At 43.8% G+C, this 24,960-nt stretch overlaps 1 protein-coding gene across 2 annotated transcripts in view; it reads left to right on the top strand.

Moving 5' to 3' along the window:
* The first annotated feature begins 5,873 nt into the window (after window positions 1–5,873).
* The window catches only part of mgll (monoglyceride lipase), a 45,207-nt gene continuing 26,120 nt past the window's right edge, over window positions 5,874–24,960 (top strand). Inside the window, exons 1-3 of one of the 2 annotated variants that reach the window (XM_082519662.1) lie at window positions 5,874–6,024; window positions 7,976–8,111; window positions 19,679–19,785. In XM_082519662.1, the coding sequence (XP_082375788.1) occupies window positions 7,984–8,111; window positions 19,679–19,785 (235 nt within the window). In that variant the 5' untranslated portion in view covers window positions 5,874–6,024; window positions 7,976–7,983. Of the gene's footprint in view, window positions 6,025–7,010; window positions 8,112–19,678; window positions 19,786–24,960 lie in introns of those variants that run through there. The other variant, XM_082519661.1, reaches the window with a different exon arrangement.

Here is a 24,960-nt window from a genome sequence, read left to right as displayed (position 1 = left end):
GGAAAACAGTGAATCATATTTAGCTGTAACAAAACAGTCCATTTTCCCATAAAGGTTTCCATTAAAATGCCCTTTTTGTTCTTTGGCATAAAAACAAACCTCCTATTTTCTGTGTGTTTACTTTCAGAGTTCAAAAAACATACAGCCTGTACATATTAAATAAGTAACAGCATGGTTCTTACACTTAGAGCATGTTTTGGTTAGCAGCCATGTAAAAAACAGCAATGATTTGAAGTCCTCTCGGGTTAAAGATTTGCACCATGACATTTCTACATAACTGTAACAAGGTAAGAAGTTAAACCACTAGAAGTCAGGTTTGATATCGTCAGATGTATATATGCTGGGTGAGGATGAATCTTGGCCTAAACCAACTACTATTACCATGTGGGTGGTGATAAGTTCTGAAACCAGGATCTTTTTCCAACATTAAATCTGCACTAATCCGTATTTTAAATAAATAAGAGCTGCCATGATTGTGTGCAGTGTTACAGTGGTCACTATAAATGTCAGCCCCACAGAGAGGTGGTTAGAAACACAAGTGATTGTTAATATTACTCTTTGTCAACAGAATATGCAAACACCTACTTAAAGTGTCCAAGCAGAACTTTCTGGTAATATTCTGTTTTGTTTCTTTCATATTCTTCCTTACCTTTTGTCAGGAATCGCCGTGCGGCAGGCAGGAGTAGGACCCAAAATGCAGGACTCACAGGCACGAGGGAATAAACTCAAAAGGCAGCTTTATTGCTGAAGGGGCAGAACATAGGAAATACAAAACTAAACTGGGAAAACTACAAACTAAGAATTCACAGAGAGACACAGGGAGATCCACACACGGCATGAGGGACGACGTCACACTGAACAGAGGGAGACGCAGACAGAAATACACAGAGGGTTAACGAGGGAAGTGGGAACACACGGGGAACACAGGTGACACTGATAATCATGACGAGACAGGGCGGGGTGAACTGAACACTGACGGGAGAGGTGAAACAGGAAGTACAGGAGGAGAGAGAGCACGAGTAGAACACCAACGTAACAGGCAGGGGAGACATGGAATAAACACAAAAGGGGACGAGGGCTCATAAATACATAGAGGGCACACAGGGGGAAGAGAGAGCACGGGGAGAACTTAGACATAATGGGCAGGGGAAGCATGGAATAAAACATAAACATACGAGGAAACTAAGAACACTGGGCCAACATGGCCCAGGACCATGACAGTACCCCCCCCTCAAGGGCTGGCTCCAGACAGCCCAAACACAGAAAAACAAAACCAAACAGAAAACAACCCAGGGCGGGCGGCGGGGGCCCAGGACGGAGGGCTCGGAACAGAAAACAAAAGAAGAGCACAGCAAACACCGGAGCCCAAGAAAATAACCCAAACACAGAGCAGTTCAGGGGGCCGACCGTGCGGAAGGCAACGGCGGAGACGCGGAAACAGTTCAGGAGGCCGACCGTGCGCAAGGCAACGGCGGCGACGCGGAAACAGTTCAGGAGGCCGGCCGTGCGCAAGGCAACGGCGGCGACGCGGAAACAGTTCAGGAGGCCGGCCGTGCGCAAGGCAACGGCGGCGGCGAAGGAGTCGACGGAGCAGTTCAGGAGGCCGACCGCGCGGAAGGCAGCGGCGGCGGCGAAGGAGACGACGGAGCAGTTCAGGAGGCCGACCGCGCGGACGGCAGCGGCGGCCCTCCAGTCCCAGGCGTGCCGGCCATGGCCCGGTGGGCGCAGGGCCAGACGAGGCAGCTGATGAGGATGCTGGACCAGACGAGGCAGCTGATGAGGATGCTGGACCAGACGAGGCAGCTGATGAGGATGCTGGACCAGACGAGGCAGCTGATGAGGATGCTGGACCAGACGAGGCAGCTGATGAGGATGCTGGACCAGACGAGGCAGCTGATGAGGATGCTGGACCAGACGAGGCAGCTGATGAGGATGCTGGACCAGACGAGGCAGCTGATGAGGATGCTGGACCAGACGAGGCAGCTGATGAGGATGCTGGACCAGACGAGGCAGCTGATGAGGATGCTGGACCAGACGAAGCAGCTGATGAGGATGCTGGACCAGACGAAGCAGCTGATGAGGAGGCTGCGGCAGACGAAGCAGCTGATGAGGAGGCTGCGGCAGACGAAGGCGCTGAAGAGGAGGCTGCGGCAGACGAAGGCTCTGAAGAGGAGGCTGCGGCAGACGAAGGCTCTGAAGAGGAGGCTGCGGCAGACGAAGGCTCTGAAGAGGAGGCTGCGGCAGACGAAGGCTCTGAAGAGGAGGCTGCGGCAGACGAAGGCTCTGAAGAGGAGGCTGCGGCAGACGAAGGCTCTGAAGAGGAGGCTGCGGCAGACGAAGGCTCTGAAGAGGAGGCTGCGGCAGACGAAGGCTCTGAAGAGGCTGCAGCAGACGAAGACTCGGAGGCCGGGCCAGGCGAGGTTGCAGAGGCTGAGGCCGGGCCAGGCGAGGTTGCAGAGGCTGAGGCCGGGCCAGGCGAGGTTGCAAAGGCTGAGGCCGGGCCAGGCGAGGTTGCAAAGGCTGAGGCCGGGCCAGGCGAGGTTGCAAAGGCTGAGGCCGGGCCAGGCGAGGTTGCAGAGGCTGAGGCCGGGCCAGGCGAGGTTGCAGAGGCTGAGGCCGGGCCAGGCGTAGCAGAAGCACAGGCGGATGTAGCCGGGCCAGGTGATGACGAGGCGGTCGCAGATGGCGGCTGGACAGGCTCCTCGGGCCCTCCAGCTGATGCGGCGTGAGGCTGAACGGGCCCCTCGGACCCTCCAGCGGAGACAGGAGGCTGAACGGGCCCCTCGGACCCTCCAGCGAAGACAGGAGGCTGAACGGGCCCCTCGGACCCTCCAGCGGAGACAGGAGGCTGAACGGGCCCCTCGGACCCTCCAGCGGAGACAGGAGGCTGAACGGGCCTCTCGGACCCTCCAGCGGAGACAGGGAGGTGCTGGCCGGGCTCACTGGAACCCCCAGCGGACGAGGTAGATGGCGGCGTGGGAGCCACGGAGTCCTGGATGAGCTCATCCGAGCTTCCAGCAGGAGCTGATGTAGAGCCAGAGAGGTTTGGGACCCCTGGCTGAATGTTAAGCCGAACAGAAGACCGTATTGCTATCGGGGACTGGGCCAATGGTTCAGGTGCGAGCTGAGCTGCTGGACACACGGGGACCTGAGCTGCTGGACACACGGGGACCTGAGCTGCTGGACACACGGGGACCTGAGCTGCTGGACACACGGGGACCTGAGCTGCTAACGGTGGAGGAGTAAATGACTGCACAGGGGACTGAACTGATGTCTGTAGTAACGGTGGTGGTGAGAGTGGAGTAGGTGGTGGAGTTACTGACTTCACAGGGGAATGAACTAGAGGTAGTGACGGTTGTGGTGCTGGTGGTTGAGTGGGTGACTGTGCTAAAGGAGACTGCACTGGGGACACCGGAGACTGCACTGGGGACACCGGAGACTGCACTGGGGACACTGGAGACTGCACTGGGGACACTGGAGACTGCACTGGGGACACTGGAGACTGCACTGATGGTTGTAGTGGAGGAGTAACGGGTGAAGGAGTGGCTGAAGTGGCTGTGGGTCGGACGGCTAGTGGCTCAGCTACAGGGTATGGCAACGGCAGGGCTATGGGTTGAATGACTGGCTGAGTAGGGACGGGCTGCGAGGGAGCTGGCTGAGCTGGGACGGGCTGCGAGGGAGCTAACTGAGCTGGGACGGGCTGCGAGGGAGCCGACTGAGCTTCTGGTAGCACAACAGGTGAATTAGAAGGCTGAATGTCCGGCTGTGGGGTGGCGCGTCGGCGGCGTGAATGCCGTTTCTTTTTCCCCGCAGATGGCTCCAAAGGGCCGGGCAAAACCTCATCCGGCCGGTGAAACTGACGCGGCTGCTCCAGGGTGGCTGTTGTCTGTTGCTGCTGGGCCAAGTCTGATATTTCCCGAGTTCGCGCCGCCTCCCGGGCTTCATTCAAATTGGCCAATAAGTCCAAGCATCCTCTGACCTGGCGGAGATGAGAATTTCCTGTGAGGATTGCTTCGATAGCATTTATCCCCACAATCTTTGCCCTTGTATTGGAAGTGTAGGTTATCCACTCGACTAGGCGTTGGACACGTATCAGATCGCTCTCCCCGGGTAAGTCTGCTGGGTCCATGTTGTGGGTGACGTCGTACTGTCAGGAATCGCCGTGCGGCAGGCAGGAGTAGGACCCAAAATGCAGGACTCACAGGCACGAGGGAATAAACTCAAAAGGCAGCTTTATTGCTGAAGGGGCAGAACATAGGAAATACAAAACTAAACTGGGAAAACTACAAACTAAGAATTCACAGAGAGACACAGGGAGATCCACACACGGCATGAGGGACGACGTCACACTGAACAGAGGGAGACGCAGACAGAAATACACAGAGGGTTAACGAGGGAAGTGGGAACACACGGGGAACACAGGTGACACTGATAATCATGACGAGACAGGGCGGGGTGAACTGAACACTGACGGGAGAGGTGAAACAGGAAGTACAGGAGGAGAGAGAGCACGAGTAGAACACCAACGTAACAGGCAGGGGAGACATGGAATAAACACGAAAGGGGACGAGGGCTCATAAATACATAGAGGGCACACAGGGGGAAGAGAGAGCACGGGGAGAACTTAGACATAATGGGCAGGGGAAGCATGGAATAAAACATAAACATACGAGGAAACTAAGAACACTGGGCCAACATGGCCCAGGACCATGACACCTTTAATGAGTAAAAGGAATTTGTGACACATTCACTACTGCAAATTAAAAGGGTAGCCCAAATATAAACTCAGGGGACATTTCATTAGGTGATGTGATCAGTGTGGATAAAATCTTTTAGCGACATTTCCAGTAACTTGCTGAATATTTGCCATGAAGAATTATGGCATACCTAAATAAAGTTGCCCTTAAGCATGTGCTTCATTAATGGAATGCCAGTGTTTATCCTAAAGAGAGACTGGACCGAGATTATTTTTTTTTAATCTTTGCCCATCTACTTCAGCTTATGTATATTTTTTTTATATATATGTGTGTGTATTTAAGATTGTGTACATTGTTCACATCACCTCCACAAAAATGTAAACTGTAGAGCGTGTGGTTGGAAGAACTGTATTGTTTGTAATTCAGGTCTTAATGTGAAATATATGAAAATTTTGCATGAAACATATGAAACAGGGCTGTATATATGACATAGTGATTGTAGTACTATTATAGTACTAGCCAGTACAGTTGACTATACTAAAGAATCGGGTATGTGACAGAAATCGTGCAGTTGTTATTTTTCCACCATTGCAGGTCTGTGAGTTACCCATGGCTAGTACTGTCATTTTCAGATGTAAGCACAATATGTCTTCTTCCTGTATTGTATGATTTTCATCATTTTCTGTACGTATCTGTACTTTTCTCAAGCAAGGTAGGCGGAAGCAAGTATACTCTGCTTCTCGTAAAAGAGCACGGCCTTGCAATGGCTTTGTTTGAGAACATGTTCATCTACATTCTACAAATTTATTTTAGCTCACAAAGTAATGCAGAGACTATATATACCATGCCAAGAAGAAACATTCCATACCGAGAAGTATTTTAACCTAACCCTAGAGCTGTAACATGGGGCTGTTTTGGAGGACAAGCACAACCAACTTGTTTTGTGGTGTCAAATGGAGCAGGCGCTCCATTGCAAAGAATGCATGGGGGATGCCCATGGTACTATTAATAAGTAAATATTAATGGGTCTGGTATGTTCCAATGTGAGCCATGTGGGCTGAGTTGTTTTTTTTAAGTGTGTGCTAAATGAGGCTAAATAGAAAGGGCGCATCCCCGCGTCTGGGGAAAAAGTGTGTGTGAGTATCGGCTCTCTGTGCGTATGTATGAGAGAGAGAGAGGGCGTGTGTGAATACTTTAGGTTCTCCCTCAAACGCCGCCGATTGCATTCTTCTCTTGACGGGCGGCGAGAGGAGAACGTCGAAGCGAGAGGCAAGGAGAGCAAGAGAGAGATTAAGGCTGAAACTTCTCTGCAGACGCTCCTGAACAGGTCAGCTCCTGAACGCTGAACACTGAACGCTTCATATTCTTAGAATATTCTTTTAATACTTCTGCATATGGGGAATTACAGTGCGGGGCAATACGGGACCCTTCTACTGTTTTTCTCCAGCATCGACACAATGTTATTGCTTTAACCAGTGAAACTTGTTTTGTGGTGGGTTCATGCGCATCCAATAACATTTCAGGCTTTCATTCATCATTTCATCATAAATGTGAGTGGTACTGTTGCAGCGCACAGATCCACTGCCGGGCACTGGTATCGATACGCTGCGCATAGCAGAGGAATCGATGAATTAAAAGCTAGTAGGTATCAGAGATGCGTGCAGGAACCAATCATTTGCTCTCCTTACTGGTGGCACGCAATTGATGTCCCGTCGTCGCGCATCTCAGTTATTTTACGTATTTATTGGCGCACGGAGACGGGAATGTTTGATTGCAGCACAAAATGAAAAAAAAAAGGGGGGGGGGGGGGGTTGTACACACATGTCGCCAATGTGTTCCAGTAATGATAAGTCCGCACGAACGGAAGCTTATTTCCGCCTGTGTGCGACACATGAATACTGTTACTCACTGACTTATTTGCCCTCTTATGATCCTGTCAAAAGAGGGCACGAGCCACGTTTCCCCGCATAGAAACGGGTACGAAAACAGACACGGAGCGCATTGCTGAGGGAAAACTATCAATCACAATCCATTCTCTTACACCCGAATATGGATGTCCGGACATCACTGGCTACTGGTATTGAACCTAAATTAACAATGGAAATGTTGAGCGGAAGTAGATATAGAGTTTACTCACATTGTAGCTAAGTATTTCTTTCATTTAATTAAATCTATAAATAAATAAAAGGTTGGGTTACAGTTTACCAAAACTGAAAGGGACGACGCGATATCTCAGAAAACTGCTTCACACCAGAGCTATTTTTATATCAGGTGATTTGCCAAGTGTTACACACGCCGCCCTCTTCGTTGTAAACCACCAATACTATGCAGACTGACACAGTGTATTCAGATAGACCTAGAAAAAAAAGCCTCAATGATGCAAGACATGAAGGAAAAGAGAGAAGGAGGAAGGGGTGTTGTGTAGAAGAAAGAAGTAGGATACAATAAGATTTGTAGAGCAGTAGAAAAGGTAGAATAACTGGAAAGGCATATCCCTCTTTTTTGAATTTTTTTTTTCCTGCGGCATTTACAGCATAACTAATCCAGTTTATACAGTTTAGAACTACGGAAAATCTTCTTCTTCCGGCTGCTCCCTTTAGGGGTCGCCACAGCGAATCACCTGCCTGTATCTCATCCCATCACCAGCATCCTCCTCTGTCACACTAACCCTCTCCCTCCTTCACTACATCCACCAGTCTCCTCGGTGGTCTTCCTCTCTTCTTCTTCCTTACATGGCACCTCCATCTTCGACACTTGTTGTCCAGCATATCCACCATCCCTCCTCCGGACGTGCCAAAACCACCCCAGCCTTGCCTCTCCAACTTTGCCTGATAATTTATAGCCTGTGGAAACTAAACAAGTAAACATTCATTTATATTTCATCAGAGCTTTCCCGCGCTTTTTGTCATCTCGTTTTCGTCCACGACAGTGTAGTAACGCAGTTCGGTGACATCGCAGGCGCAGTGTAGGTGTCTAAACTCAATTAGAGAGAGAAGGGTTAAAGAAAGAGAGAGCACGTGGAGAGAGAGAGCGAGAGAGAGCCCATATGGTCTCGTGACGTAACGCCGGACGCTCGAGCCTCTGCTTGTGTGTGTTTATGTGTGTGCGTGTGTGCGCGCGCTCTGCTTAGAATCCAGAACGGCACCCTAATAATACAACAACAACAAAAACAACAATGAACGCCGTGACCGCCGCGTCCTGCCTGCTCGTCGCCGGCTTCAGCTGCTACCTCTACCGCAGCGACGTGTTGTCATCGCTGCTCCGTGTCTCTGTTACAGACTCCTCCATGCCCGAGCCGGGAGCTGCTCCGCGGCGAAGTCCGCAGGGAGTCCCCTACTCTGACCTGCCGCACATCGTCAACGCAGACGGATTGCACCTGTTCTGCCGCTACTGGGAACCCACCGGTCAGCCAAGGTCAGTGAAACGGCAACTAAATGTGTGGCTGCGTTCCCTCTCTGTGTGTCCCTTTGTTAGCCCATAATCTGTTGGTCTGCAGAGGAGTGTGCGGCTGTCATTTAAAATGAAAATAAAAATATCTAAAACGTGCAGTAATTGTGTTCACATGATTGCTCTCCTGTGAGTCACATGATGACTTTTTGACGCTTAATTTTCAGACATGCGCGCAGTCCACTATTCAGCTACAGTTACAGAGTTTGTTCCGTTCAGTGTAAAACCGGCACCAGTGCAAACAGTTTGAGTTCATTTACTTGTATAAATGAGAAGTTCACTCAAGTTTCACTTTCAAACCGCCTCCCAGAAGGAACTCTGCGACTGGTTAAACAAGTTCAAGAGCTCTCCAATCACAACTCGCCATCTTCTACGCTAGTACAAGAAACCAGAATATGTACTTGCAGATGTGATATGAGGCCTAACATCGTCTGAAAAGCACCCAAGATTAAAAACAGGCTGTGTGCAGTATTGTCTGACCCATGCTCAGAGACATTTTAATTGTGTTAATCTCCTCATAAAGGGGTGACCAGATGCACCAGTGACAAACACTGGGCCATGGTGACCTTCATTAACACACACAAAAAAGCAGATCCAAGATCAGTTGATTTGAATTTATATATAAGCCTGCAAAGCTGATCTTTTTTAAACAAAGCTAAAATATCACACGGTTATCTCTCCTCATAGAAGCTTCATTTGACAACATCAAAAGTGTTTTTGTAAGAAGAAGCCCTTGACACAAATGTAAAACCATACAGAGACTGCATACATCATCTCTGTTTAAGAAACCTCATATGGAGCCAAGCATGTCTTCCATCTGAGCTGCAGCTGCTCGTAGAGACACATGAGAGAACCGATGAATGAGCTGAGAGTGTCGCTCCAGACAGCTCCTTTTCAAAACCTGTCCCAGCAGGAGGAATTACTGGTTTTACAGCATCGGCATTTGTCCACCCCGTAATCGCAGACGCTTGAGTTTTTAAGGTTGTTTCCTTTCGCCTTCCCAGCAACAGTGAACGGCATCATAGTTCATGTGCGAAAGGCCTCAAATCCTGACTCATCCGGCATTCTGGTGTGTGAAAGAGTGTAAATGGCACTCCTGCCTCTTAGCCAAAGAGACATCAGACAACAGAGCTGGTTGATTAATGGGTCGAGTTTGTTAAAAAAACACACTGACTGGTTCGATAGTGAAACTTTCCGCAGTCTGCTGTTGCAGGCCCTTTCGCTATCACTCACACACTTCGAACATTTTGAAGTCTGCAGCCTCTGCACATGTGGCTGTGGCATGAAACAGAACGCAGAGGTCACATTCGTTTACAAATCACACTGTCACATGCTGGACGAGAGCACAAAAAGACAGATGTGGAAGTACCACCAAACATCTGGAATCAAGTTATTACTGCTCACCCACACGTCTCAGGGGAGCAACGACTCATTAACTCATACTGTGTCTACACCCTTGCTGTAAAATTGTGTATTTGCTCCATAATCTTCGTCTTATAGTTTACCACAGCATGTGTGAATGTATGCATGTTTACTCTGCACGCATACATATTTTGTGTGTTTATAGCTGTGTATGTGAGTAGCAAAGCCTAGATAGCTCTATATCCTAGCTTTTACTAAAACATAAATGTGCAAGTGGGACAAAAATTACTGCTTGTACGGCTAAAGCTAAAGCCTCACTGTAGTCACATGAAAACACCAAAATCACCCAACAATATTGTAAGGCTTGTAAATGTGGTATCTGGTCTTGGCTCATACTGCTGCACATGCTAGGTGAGTTTATTTGAGTTTAGTGTCTCGCAAGATCACATTTAACAAGTAGAGCTATAAAACAGCCAACTCTCTGACTGGTGGACAAGCCACCAGAGCCACCTTGTCAATAGAGTTTTTGGAAATACGCAGTATGATTGTTGTTTGTGGTCCCCAATGTCCCCAGTGTCAAAAATACATAAATAACAAAATTAATTCCAGTGGTTCATCATCTCAGCTGATGATTTCTCCTCCTAATCATATGTAAGAGAAGTTAAAAGCTGAATCATTGCAGAATTAAAATAGCTGCAGAGTCCTCTGTGTTGTAACACTTTTAGAGCAGAGCTTTGCCTGGCTTATATAAGAGCTTTCTCACTGGAGGGCCAGCCAATGAGCACGCTAAAACTGCATGCAGGGATGGTAACAGGGAGACATGCAAGAGTCAGTTTAATGATGTAATGTGTATTGCCCAACTCTTACTTAAAGACTGATACAATAATGCGTAGTTATATAGCTGAATTCAGTTATTTTTCTTGGTGTTTTGTGGGCATCGTTTTACAGCCTCCTAATCAGCAGTTTATTAGCAATGTAAAGTGAATAAAACCCCAGAAGCTGCATTAAAATGTTTACAGGATGCTTAAACTCTTCAGTGAAACCCAGACTTATAAAATTCTTTATTTGAGACAGCAGCTCCCGTACGTTAGACGAGGTAGGTTTATTAGTTTTAAATGATTACAGGTGGTCGTCTAACTGTTCTCTGTATTACTTTAGGGTCTTTACCTTGAAACTATAAAGCAGCTTGCAGGGATTATTTTTGTGATTTGGTGAACTGAATAGACCACCAAGATATCCATATGTTCTTCAGGATATCCAAACGTTATCCCTGTTAGTTCAGAGTTAAAAGCAGCGTCTCCCAAAACTTAGTGTGATCTAAATCTCACGTTGTAAAATCAAAGTTGGACAGTGAAGGTACAACTGCCGAGGACAAAGCGGCACTCAGTCTTTTGTCTGTCGTACGGCCTACGCTTAAGAAATTCTCTCCTGTTTTTACATGTTTCACAATGACTTTTCTGTAGTCTGGATGATGGATCCACAGGCTCACAGCTACCCACTCACTGCAGTAATCAGATTAGTAATTTAACACAAAGTGACACAGTGTGTCCAATTTGTGAAGTCTAAGTCTTTGTAAGTGCAGCTTAGCCAGAAACTTTTTAACAATATTATGTGTTCATGTGTTATTAGAAAGGGCTTACAGTTGTAATCTAAGTAGAACTATATCTGAACTGGTATATACAGTACCTAGGGGAAGCTGAATATGTTATAGGTTAATAGATTGTTCCTGAAAGCAGCAGCAGGAGTATTTATCTTTTTCACTTTTGTGATAAGAATAGTTTCACGTCGGCCTCAGTAGCACCTCGTGTAGAGATAAACTCTGAGGATCAAAGGAATCTCCAGACAGGGTGTTTTCCTTTTGACAGTTTATTAAAAACAGCGAAGGGTTTGTGTGGTTATGAATAGAGTGTAGCAATGATAATGACATTATGTGATCATCTAGGACTACAGCTTATTATTTTATTTATCACTGTTTTTGCCAGTGAATCAGACAATGATAAAAATGAGAATTTCATGAAGGCAAAGTGACCTCACAGCTACTTTCACCACGGCTGTTAACATCACCAAAGTTATGAAGAGAGGTGTTGTAACCATGGTGGCAGGCCAGCAATTAATGACTCATATCTGTGTGGGCCATGTAGTTTATTGCATGTCATGTTTGATTAGTGACGAAGCAGAAACTGAGCACACGGTTGGAAAGCAAATGTATGCACTGGAAACTTCAGCTCCTCAAAGCATGTCCATGCAGGTGTTTACCAGGCAGCCAGCACCACGCACCTTTGTAGAGCTTGTACAGAATCAAGCTTCCACAAATCATTGATTATTGCTGTTTAATTAACAAGATAATCCTGCTTGGAGCAATAGCCACACGCTCTGACTGATGGACATATACGAAATTTAGGTAACTTCTAGGGTGGCTTTGCTGTTGTTCAACATTTTCCAGAGTGAAACTAGTTTCATAAACACTAACACTGACTACTGTTATAAACCATATCAGTGCTCCTCTGTTTTTATATCTTATTTCACGTTTAACTTGTACTAAATAAGACATTTTCATTCTTAAGTTAAATAAGGCTCTGTTACCTTCACTCTGTTGTTGCCATTTCATTTAATGATGCATGAAGAATGCAGATGTACAGAATAGATTTTTATGTTCACAAGCTGTTAACTGGCTTTATCTTTTATTATACAACGTAAAGCCATATTATATAGTTCTTTATTTTTTTCAGTATTTGTTATTTGCATTAGGATTAGAGGAAAGGCCAAAGGTCAAAGGCTTCTGAAAGTTCTTTCCCTAGAAGCAGGAAGTAGGTGAAAAGTCGACGGGTGGACTACTTGGATATAAACAATGATTGACAGATCTTCCACTACTCGGATGGACACTAGTATACCACACACACATACATTGTACACCTGTATTTTTACAGAATACAGCACACGTACACCAATCAGGCATCGCATTATGACCTTTCTATCAGAACCAGCAATTTGAGCTACAGTTTTTCTGTCACGGTCTGGCTGGCAGACTGTGGGGATATGGGGGAATGAGGACCCAAAACGCATGGTTCTGCGATGCAAACAGTGCACTTTATTTACAGTGAAGGCTGTAAACACAATAACTCCCCGTTGCTCCCTTGAATCCCGTGTGTGTGCGCTCGTGCTCCCCGCTGTTGTGTTCTCGCACACCCTGTGCATGCTGCTGTTCTGGTCCACTCTTCCACCTGGGGGGGAAACCACAGAAACAGCCATCAACACCAACCCTGGCGGGAGCTCCAACACTCTCCTAAGTAGCTCCCCCGACGAGCCCTGATCACCAACAGGTGTGTGGCAGGAACTTCAGGTGTGGCCAGTCCTCCTGCAGGGCCACACCCGTCAGGCCTGCATGTGGCTGTTCTTCATCCTCCAGCCACACATGTACACACCCACACCCTGCCTATACATATAATGAGTGGAACACAGACTAACACAGCATTGTGCAGAAAGACACACACATCACCAAATAATAACGATAATAATAATCATCATAATAATAATAACAACAACAATAACAACAACAACAACAGTCAAAACTGCTCACGGACCCCCAGTCCTCCAGAGCCGGGTCTGTGAAATTTTCAGTAATTTGAGCTACAGTGGCTCGTGCTTTGGATCGGTCCACATGGGCTAGCCTTTGCTCCCCACATGCATCAGTCAGCCTTGGCTGCCTATCACCCTGTTGATGGTTCACCACTGTTCCTTCCTTGGACCACTTTTGATAGATACTGACCACTGCAGACTGACACTGACACCCCACAAGAGCTGTAGTTGTGGAGATGCTCTGACCCGGTCGTCTAGCCATCACAGTTTGTCTCTTGCCAAACTCTCTTAAATCCTTACTCTCGCCCATTTTTTGTTTATAACACATCGACTTTGAGGACAAAATGTTCACCTGTCCCCTAATATAGCCCATGCGCTAACAGGTGCCATGATAAAAAGATAGTAAGGACTATTCACTTCACCTGTCAGTGGTTATAATGTTATACCTGATCGGTGTATGCACAGGTTGTGTAAACAGGCCATGGTCTTATCAGCCTTTATTGCTGATAAACTCTAAACAAGCTTCTTTGTGTGTTCATGTTTCTGGGGTCAGCCTCTTTAATTTCCTCGCTGCTCATTTCCACTGTATCCATGATACAGTATGAAGACAAAAGATGCACTGCATCGTATTTCTTTTCGTGTTGGAGCTTGGGGGGAAATTAGGCTGAGTAATTGAGTATAAAATATGAGCACCATGTGAAATTTCCCAAATGGGTGATTCCAGGTGCCAGCTGGGATAATTTACTGTAAATTAATATAGAAAAGAGAGAAAAAAAGAACTGACTCCAAGTGATCTACTAAACAGTAAGTAATCATTTTTGCATAATTATCACCTCCAGCAGCCTTTACATTAAAATGAGTTGAGCCATGGATTTTCCAATTGAAAGCATAAATAGCCACTTCAGGTGGTTATGGTAGGTAATTTGGTAACACTTATGATAACAGTGATGCATTGTAACAGCAAGTAGTGATAAAAAACATATTAAAATGCAGTAAGATAGTAAATGAAGTGCTATAGCATTACATCACCATTGGTTTAAATTATAAACAAGAACAAATATGCAACAGGTGTAAGTGCATACCTGTGCAATATGACTGAAATGTCAAATTATTCAAAATCGTAATAGCTTCATATTTCAGACATATGCATTAGTTCCAATGATTTCCAGTGTTCTTGGTCTATCTGCATGTCTGTATTTGGGCTCCTTGGGGAAAATAATTTCTACTAAATAAAAAATCTGAACAAGACACTTCAAAAAAATGGAGAAGGATACAGACAGAACAGTGACAAAATAAGAATGAATCACAATCGAGCTGCCGCAGTAATCAGGAGGTACAAAATGAGTACAGTGCAGTTTATCACAGTAGCTGTGTGGCTCTGCTTTTAAAACGATGTCAGAGATGGTGCACCTCATGAGCAGTCAAGCCCCATAAAACTCTGGGGAAGTGCTTCAGTCTTGGCACAAGAGAATTTTGTGACAGCTCAAAGTATGCGTGTAAATGTGAAGATGTAAAAGTCTTAATATCGGAAGTACAGTTTTTTGGTCAATTCAGATTCAGTACATTTCTTCAGCTCAGACGGTGTCCAGCATGTTTGGTGTGAAGCTCCAGTAAATGCTTAAGAGGTGGGAGTGTGATAATGTAATGGCTATTTACATTTATAGGCAGCACCACAGGAGCCTGTGGGTATACCAAAATAGGGACTGACTGACTCTCTCAGTCTCCAGAAACCTGACAGGAGAGGAATATTCCAGCTTGTTAACAATTCAAAGCATGTGGCTAAAATCAAATTATGGCTGGGCCACAACCATTTGGGGTTATTTTAAAGAGAAAAGTTGTGCAATAGGAAAAAACGCTTTTGTGTGCGTTACTCGTGTCCTCCATGCTGAGGGGGATTGAATCCATCATTAACACTCTCTGTGCCAATGACAAAATATCACAGCAATCAGTGTTTTTACATTGTGGATTAGTGTTAAAAGTTGAACTTTCTGCTTTTTATTTTGATATAGAGTGCTTATCAAATTTATTAGACCACCAAAGTTTATGCTACAGCTGTCCTGAATTAGTATTGGTGATTACCAAAATAATTTCTTTATGTTTCAGTAATGGTTAATCCACCTGTATGCACAGGCTCTAAACTGTAACCCTGCTCACTCAGTTTAAAAGTAACATGATTAGTGGAAGGTGAAACAATTGTGGTTCATTTATTCCTGTTTACTGTATGAAACAGAGGAACAGGTTAACATGTTAATGTGAAGCCATTATTACACACGCTGCCCATAACTCATGTATGGTAACGTCGTTCCTCTCAGGATGTTTTTGCACTGGACGCTGACTGTGCAGACCAGTTCACTTCATTTATCTTTTGATATGAAGCCCTGCTTTACATGTGCATCTCATGCCTGAGCTGATGTCCTTCTGCTTGAAAGTAGACAGCTGGCAAATGTACTGTGACATTTCATTTTTAAACCTTTCACAAACAACGGGCTGTTTGACATTAAATTAATACCATTTGTTGGAATTTCAACAGCATGTGCGCTCTTTAGTTGAACTGATCGTTTTTTTATTTGAAATGTTTCACGGTGCAGAAGAGTATTATTTATCTAAAGACCGTAAATATTTAGCTGTTTTTTCTGGTTTGAGTTTTCATTTCACTGGTGTAAACTTTCCCGGTAAACATCTTGACATTAAATAACTGTCGGCTGACCGTCTCTCCTCAATATTTAATCTTGGTGGAAAAACGGCAGCGTTGGCCTCTGAGATATAAGTCTGCCTTCAACATCGTCTGGAGTAAGAGAGTCAGAAAGAATCCACAGAAACATAAAGATCAGTGGAAGAAAGCCAAATTAAAAATATTTGAGCCCATGAGCATGACAGGGGCCCAGTCCTTAGTACGTGCACTTTGCAGTGTTTTGCCATCATACTGCCACCAGTTTTTACCCTCAAGATAACATTGCTGTCTCAACCATGTTTACTGGGTTTCTGATGAGACTGCCTGCAGTCTGTCTGCCTCCATTTCTTTCCATCACACAGCAGTCGCTCTCTTGTCTGTTTGCGTGTGTGTTTTTTACTGTCAAGCACACCCTTGGACACCTTCTATAATAACACCACCATTTCTAGCGTAGCTTTCCATAGCAGTTTGTCACAGTTTCTCTCTCTCCAAACCTCCTTGTCATTTTCCGCCTGTCACATCGTTCTTCTCTGTCATATCCACTTTGTTTTGCTGGGATTGCATCAAATCTTCCTGTCACCTTGGAAGTTACTGACTCATACGAAAGTCTGAAGGTCTGAAATGTTTTGAATCGAGCAGACTTGTTACAATGCAGTCTTTGTGTGTCTTCTACCACTGCATTTCATGTTGCAGAGTTAAAGAACTTGTATAGCAGTGCAAGGTGCTTTGGTTCCTAGATTTCTTCCAGTCACCTGTTGCATTAAAAATAATCTCATGCTGTGCAAAAGGCATGCTCTCTATAAAGACCACTGTTAAAAAAAAAATGTAGAACTTGACAGGACACCAACTGCAAACCCCATATAGTACTTGTATTGTGCATTATTTTTAATCCAATGACATTTCATCGCTGTGAGGCTTTCTCAGATTAAGCTCTGTGACATGCTTAAATGCCTAGAGCCAGACAGCATAAATAATCCTGTGGCAAGAGTTCCTGTGGAAAAATGTACAAGGACTTATTTGTGTCCTCTGTTTTACTGTTTGCGAGCATCAAAATGCCAGAAATGATTTAACTTTGCATTTGAACTGGAGAATTTGAGCTCTGCTGGTAGGTTCTATAATCTTGCTTGTAGTCCATCAGCATTGTGTTAAGGGGATTAGCTCCTTGGTTTTGTTTAGGCCTGTGGTTGTTTAGAGTAGCTCTGAGTAGAGCCAGTGGGAGGCATGAGTGTTTTAATAAGGCTGGTTATAAGCCATGCTGTTCCAGCAGCTAAAACTGTGTGAGAGACAAGTGGGTCTCTGGTTCCCATGAGAGAAAAGACAGAATAAAAAGAAATAATGAGAAGGGGTGAGAAAAGTCTCTTTTTTTTGTATGATTTAAGTATTTCAGCTTCATGTATGAAATAATGTGAGCTCTAATTCATTATGCAAAAGATTCATCATGCAAGTGTAATGAGCCACACCAGGATACAGCTTAGAGTTAATTTGCAGCTGCTCCAGCTTTCAAGACATCAAGAGAAAAACTTCCAATTCTAAACATCATTAATTCAACATACAGATTCAACATACAGAACTGCAACAGACTTCTTTCCTGTGGACAGACGAGACCAAAGTAGAGATGTTTAGCCATAGTGCACAGCACCATTTTTGGCAAAAAAATTAAACATAGCATTTGTGTGCAAAAAACTCATGGTGGTGGAGGGTGGATGATTTGGACCTGTTGTGCAGCTACAGCATGTGGGCACCTTGCAGTCACTGAATTGACTATGAGCTCCTCCCTACCAACGTATTCTAGAGTTAATGTGAGCCGATCTGTCCGAAAGCTAAAGCTCGACCCAATCTGGGCCGTACAACAGGACTGCACAGAGTCCTGTGAAAACTCCAATTCAAAGTTGTATATCGCATGTGTGTCTTCTCAGACATACAATATGCACCTATGGCTTGAATGGTTCGTGTAGTTGTATGAGTGTAAAGTGTAAATTCCAGATATCGTCTAATCCAGTTATCCAAAAGTGCACGTGACTAACATTTGATATTTTGAAACTCCTATTGTTCTTCTTCTGTAGCGAGAACTCGTCCACTCAGTTAAAGGTAAAGTTTGTATTTCACAAAGAGTCAAATGTCAAAATACCACAGTCTTCTGAACTATTTGCAAGTAATTGATTCAAGCGAACTCCTCCTGCCTCTTCCTAGGAGACATTTAGCAAAGTGAAATTGCTTGCTTTGCAAGGCTGACCCAACACATCACTGCGGCCTGAATATTTCTGAAAATGATTCTTCTGGAGATTCCTGCTGTTGAATGAATAGAAACATATGTTAAGATTCAGTTAAATCCTTACATCTCTTACTGTTAGCTGCCATCAGACAGTAGCTACACAGATGAAGCGCCATTAAGCTACAGTAAAACCTACTGAAGGATGAGAAAGATGGAGGACACTGGAAGAAAGAGGAAGAAAATGATAAGATCCCACAGACATAGGAGGCATTTGAAAAGCAAAGACAGCAAATTAGCAAAGAGGGCGTGTATCCTATTGTTCACCATGCAGTTGTCTTTACGGTTAGCTTAGACTAACCCCAATAATCCCCTGCTGCCCCTTGGCATGTGTGTTACACAATATTATTCTCATACAAAGATGGTCATTCACACACATGCTTTTTTTTGCGAGCCGAGGAACATGTAGCCCGAAGCGACGGCTCTCTCCCAAAAAAAAAACAAGGAAAAGAGCTGTTAGTGAAATTTGCTAATGAAGCCTGATGAACATCTTCTTCTATTATACTCCTCTGCATCCACCCCTCAGCTTGCCTCAAACTTTCAGTTCCTTTCCTCCTGTTTCACTTGGTTCCTTTTTTCCCTCCCTCTGAATACATTTGGGCTAATTGTCTGCTGCTGATTGAAGCTTTCACAGCCTTCTCAGTGCTGCTGCTGCTGCTGCTTAGAGTGGAAAAAAACGCTTGAGCATTTCGGTGCCGCTCCGCTGCTTAATATGCACCGATAGCAGAGGCAAAACCTTTTAAAAGAAACTTGTCTGACAGGAGAAGACTAGACTGTTAATTAGCAAAAGATATCCCTTTCTGAGTACACAGGAACTAATAGCCTCATGTCACAAAATACCTTTAATGTTTGAAATATAAAATTGTCTATTTGGGTGTAGAAGAAGAAATGATGCTTTGTTATATTTAGGGAGGCGTTAAGCAAGTCTCTACATGCTTGAAGAACAGTATGTTGGTGTAAGATTCTGAAAATGTGTTACACATCACTGACAGTGTGCAGGGATGCAGTAGAAATACTTGTCAACTGTGTAACTTCTAGAGCTAATGAATCTTTTGTCTCTATGCTATCCTTGTGATGGACATGTGCAGTGTGTACCTTATCTCTTGCTCATTGTCAGTTAGAACAGGCTCCAACTTGTGTCCTGCTCCAAACGGATAAGCAGCAAGAAAAGAAACAGATGAAAATGGATGAGCAGTGATGGTTCACTCTTTGTTTTACTGGACTCCTCTGATTCTGTTTTGAGTTGAAGAGGAAGGGATTGGTTGAGGCAGGCATGCAGGCAGATGGACGATAGCTGTTATCTCTGAAAACACAGCCTGCCCATTCTTTATCTGCCATTCTTTATCTGCCATTTTTTCCCAATGTCTGGCTTCACAATCCCCCCTTGACACACGTACGCAAATACATTGATGCACATCCAGTCAAGTAAGTGGTGGGCAGATGCGTGAATTAAATCCTACTGTTAATAGGTTTCTTTTAGATTACATTTAGATGATGCTTTTCCATCCACGAACAATTCTACTTTAACCCCATTTTAAGTGGTCAGTGTAGGAGTTTATCAGGAAATCTAGGAAGTACGGTTCTGCACAAAAAACGGGATAAAGGTCTGTGTTTGTGAAGAGCTAAACTATTTTTTTGTGTGTTTTTTCCTCTCAGGGCTCTGGTATTTATTGCCCATGGAGCTGGGGAACATTGTGGCCCATATGATGAGATGGCACAGAGACTGAAAGAACTCTCCTTGCTGGTATTTGCACACGACCACGGTGAGTGACAAACACGTAAATCACAGTGCTGTTTTGCATCCATGCATTTACACATATGGCTGCCTTCATTTTTTATCGGTAGTTTGCACGCAAAGCAACTGGCACAGAAAATCCATCACTAAGGAGAACTAAGGCTATCAGGGAGAATTAATTAGTTTTCATTTTCCCCTGTTGTTCCACGGCACTGCCTCTCTGCTTTGTTGTTTTAATGCCATGTCGAGGAAAACTTCACATTCAAGGCTGGCTGTAATAATGAAACTTGTGACTTGTGGTTTAGAAACATCCAACTGACCTCTTGGCAAAAGAAAAGAGCCCACACAAGAATCAGACAAGACACAGCATGCTTTAGGCTTTGGGTTTCGGTTTAATGAAACAACATCTCTGTTAAAGATCACCCTTAATAGCACTCTCGAAATCTTTTCATTAAGGAAACTATGAAACTCTTGCGATAGATAGAACTGCACAGGCTTCAAATTCCCATGTTGACATCCACAGAAGGGCCGCTGTTAATGGAGTGAAAAGATGTATTTGGTACTTTAACGCATTCTATTCAATCAAAAATCATGAAGACTTTCCATAATTGTTCATCAGCTGAAAAGGCTGATTGAGTGGATTCATCAAAGTTTAAAAACTGGCTCATCATGGTACTAAACTGTGAACTTTTTGAGTAATATGTGGACTGTGAAATGACACACAGAAACTGGCTATGGTGGTGCTTTAAATTAACCACCAATATTTTGAAATTTACCTGTTAAACATTATGCGCCTAAATGTTGTGCCTTTGAGAAAGACGCCTGTAATTGTGTAGATACACTGTGGGTTTGGGTTTACTGAGGTCAGTAAATCTTTGCTATAGACTGAGACATCGCCACATATACTTAGGAGCAGAAGTCATAAAAAGAACTTCAGGAATCACTCACGTAGTGACTTGGTCGGGGGAAGTGAAAGCTTTTGGGATTTCCCTGATCAACACCTTTGAACATTTACGGCACATTTCCACCCTTGTTTGAAACGATCAGTTGACAGACTACAGTGACCACCTTGGTTGTCCATCCATCCATTCGCTTCCGCTTATCCTTTTCAGGGTCGCGGGGGGCGCTGGAGCCTATCCCAGCTGTCATAGGGCGAGAGGCGGGGTACACCCTGGACAGGTCGCCAGTCTGTCGCAGGGCCAACACACAGGGACAGACAACCATTCGCACTCACATTCACTTGCACATTCACACCTAGTGGCAATCCCCACAAGCTGCATGTCTTTGGACGGTGGGAGGAAGCCAGAGTACCCGGAGGGAACCCACGCAAACACGGGGAGAACATGCAAACTCCACACAGAAAGACCCCAGCCTGGTGTTGGAATTGAACTCAGGACCTTCTTGCTGTGCGGCAACAGTGCTAACCACCGTGCCACCGTGCTGCCCCACCTTGGTTGTATTTCCTCAAAAACAAAAGAAAAAAAAAAAAGGAATGAACCCAGGTACACTTTGGGCTCCCAGTGTAGATACTTATATTTGAAGTCATAGTTGCAGAGGTGGAAAGAGTACTAAAATATTTTACTCAAGTAAAAGTACTATTACTTTGCTGAAATTTTTCTCAAATACAAGTAAAATTACCTGTCTAAAAATTTACTCAAGTAAAAGTAAAAAGTAGCTCATTTAAAATGTACTCAGAGTAAAAGTTACATAGTTACTTTTTTGTCAGCAGGAGGACAGGCTCTTCTGAGTAGTGCAAAAAAGACAATGGGATAAATCTCAAAGTAGTTGTTATTTAATTAAAAGAAAATCTTTACAAATTAAAGTGCAGTGGCAGTTAAACTGCAAGTCTATACATCAAAATGGATAATGGTCACCAAACCAACCAACTGTCAAAACCATATAATTCTTTTACATGAGAATGTGTTCTAAACTGTCAAATAAGAGAACAAGTACTGAATTGAGCTGTATGGCAGCTGCTATAAAAATGTGTTTTAATTTTTTAAACTTGGCCTTGCTCTGTTCATTTTGAGGAGCAATTCAGTTCAATTCAATTCAATAAAACTTTATTGATCCTGAAGGTTGACCCCGAAGGAAATTGGATTAAGGCTGCCGACCTTTGCCAGCACCATCTTACCCTTCTGACCATACGTACATTACACAAACATCACATGGGGAAGGCAGGTCAGAGAGGTATAACAATGGAAAATGCACAACATGAGGAAAGAGAAGGAGAAAAAAATAACCCAATAACAGCTTATGTCTTAACTTAATGTGATTAACTTGAGCACAGCCTTTTTGCTAAAATAAATGTACAAGTTTAATTTAACTTACCTCTACATGCTTGTGCAGGTTTGATGTGGAATTTTTAAAAGCTGCTAACTCGGTCTCTCTGGGCAAACACAGCGTACACTGCATAATATTTGTTTGTATATGTGTCTTTCTGGCTGCTGTTACAACCAAATTTCCCCTTGTGGGACAATTAAAGGATTATTCTATTCTATAATAAAGCTGTTGCCTTTCTTGCACTTGAAGCCGAAATGGTCCCTCACATCGGTTTCTTCGAGTTCAGGGTCAGCAGAATTCGACGGGGTTTCTTTTTTTGCTGGATCCGTACCACCGATGTCAGACTCCATCTTTATCGTGACCCAACGCCAATTTGTTCTACTACCCATCATTCCCTGCAGTATTTCCGAAGCGCAATGTTGGGGGGGGGTTTGTTTGTTCTTTTAATTTACTCAGTAATGGGTGTGATTGAAAATGTAGCGAAGTACAATACTTTTTAAAAAATATACTTAAGTAAAAGTAAAATTACCGACTTGAAAAATGACTTTAAAAAGTACAAATAAACAAAAAAAAAAACTACTCAATTACAGTAACGCATGTAAATGTAATTCGTTACTTTCCACCTTTGCAAAGTTGTTTTATGCAAAGCCATCAGAAATCCATGCCAGCAACCAATAACCAAGCTCAGAGGAATGCAATTCAGATGGATTTGACAATCTGGGAGCAGTTCTCAAATGGAACTGACTTCACCTTAAAAGCACTTGATATAGTTTATAAAGCATAATCTAGTCACTACATGTTCAATGTGTTCACTTAAAAAAGAAAATGTAAAATTCTTTCAAATGAAAGCTTTGGGTAGAAAGAGAAGGACACAGAGTGTTAGCTTTTTAGTCGATAGTAATTAGGTAATGGCTTGTTAGTCAGTAGTAATTAGATAAAGGGAAATGTCTGTCCCGATGCCTCCATCAACAAGGAACGATGTGCTCGTGGGCTAAATACAGCAGGGACGTTTAAATCCATGTGACTGTGCAGCAGTTGCCGTTGAACATTAGTCTGTGCACTCAATAAAACTCCATAATAACATAAAAAGAGTGAGAATGAGATGACAAAAAAGTCTCAGTGGCAGAAATGTGAAAATATTTACAGAGGTGAAGATCCTAATAAAGAGCTGACAGATAATAAACTGCAGTGAATGATAAGGACGGCTGAGGCTGCTCGCAGAGGAGCAGTTTGTTCAATGCCTCGCAGTAAAATGTCACACTGTTAAATGGAAAATACTGAACTGGAACAAGTCCCTGTAGACTCCAGTTTTTCATCTATTTCTTCCACATTTACACACACACACAGCGCCTTGGGCAGCTCTTGATAGAGTTCGCAGATGAGATGTTTCACTCTTTCTCCTTTTTTCTGTCTCTTGTGTTTTCTTTCTAATTGTGGGCCGGTAAGGTTTTCATTCATTCACACCCTGCATTGACTGGTGTTTTTTTTTTCTTTTTTCTATCTAGAACAGGTTGCATCTATTTTTTTTACCAGTTAACAATATTCACAGATCAAGCTGCAGATGGCTGTTGTTTCTTTGAAAGTTACTGATTTACAGAATGCAAAAGCAAAATGCAAACTTCAAAAACCAGCTAGCTAGCAAATATTAATAATAACCTTTGTAGTTCTTATTATCTTTATATGCTTTATTACTAGTGAGTGTCGATTTTAACCACCTTCCTGATCTGGATCTTAGATCTCTGAGAGCGTGAGATCTGTTGATCTGCCATGCTCTGGGGGCTGTAACGCTTACTGGAAATTGTTTATGTAAGGGGTATCTCTGAAGAAATGCTCTTCACGGCTTTTTGACTTTGCATCTCATAATGCAAATGAAGATACTATGATGGGCTAATAAAAAGGACCTCTCTCTCTCTCCTACATGAAAAGCTCAGTCGTAACCTGACTCATTCACTGCAAGTATCACAGGTTAGAACTTAAAGTCCACGATGCTGTAAACCATATTACTGAGGCAACAAGGCATTTTCAGATACTTATTGACTGGTTATGGCCACAGAGAGTCCAAAAGCCTGCTGTGTTTCTCAGTAAATGTGTGAGGGTTTGTCTCCTTCCCTGTCTGGAAATTTGCAGAGATGTGGGTAAAAAGAGCAGTGACACACCAGAGGTGGATCCCTCCACAGGAAAACAAAAAGTCATTGAAGCAAAGCAGTTTTCCATTTGTCTATACTTTGGTAAACAAGGGAAAGAAATTCCCAGATTCCCTGAGCTCGACAAAGGTTCTGAAGTTCTGAATCTATTTAGGTACCGTTCATAATTATTCTGTAAATGCCGTGCTGACATTCATTATTTTCACTCTCCTCTGATTCATAACTGTTTCTAAAATCTTTGTATGTAACATGCACATTTGTTCAAAGCAAAAAGGATGAGGAAATAGGACTTTTTTGGTGGTGGGGGTTGGTTGTTTTCTTTTTACCTGTTGCAGCTTTTGTAATGAAACGGTTTGTTGGATCTGAGTCCTGGAATGTTCTCATGGCCTTATCATAACCATCAGTTGTCTAAAAGGTTAGGTGTGTGCGGGGATATGTGTGTTTTCCAGGAATACCTGTTATTACCTGTACTAACAGAAGATATGGATTTAATGGGGTGAGAAGCCATTGAAAGAATAGAGCGGTGGTGGTTTACTGTGCATTGATCTCAAGTTTGCACCACTCCATCACTGAAGCTGTGATTGGACATTGATTTGCACACAGTGATGATTGCTTTTGATGCTATTGATGGACAGGAAAGCACTGAGGGTGAAGACGTGCTCTTGTACAACCCCTTTTCCAAAGAAGCTGGAATGATGAAAAACAAAAGGACAAAAAGACAAACTATCAGATGTTAAAAAAAAGGAAATATTATTCTTTTTAGAAAAATTGGGTGA

The sequence above is a fragment of the Aulonocara stuartgranti genome (genome assembly GCF_965226115.1).
Source record: "Aulonocara stuartgranti genome assembly, chromosome: 20".
NCBI classification, from domain to species: Eukaryota; Metazoa; Chordata; class Actinopteri; order Cichliformes; family Cichlidae; genus Aulonocara; species Aulonocara stuartgranti.
Note: the sequence above shows the minus strand (reverse complement) of the source record. Positions and strands in the feature narration are given on the sequence as shown.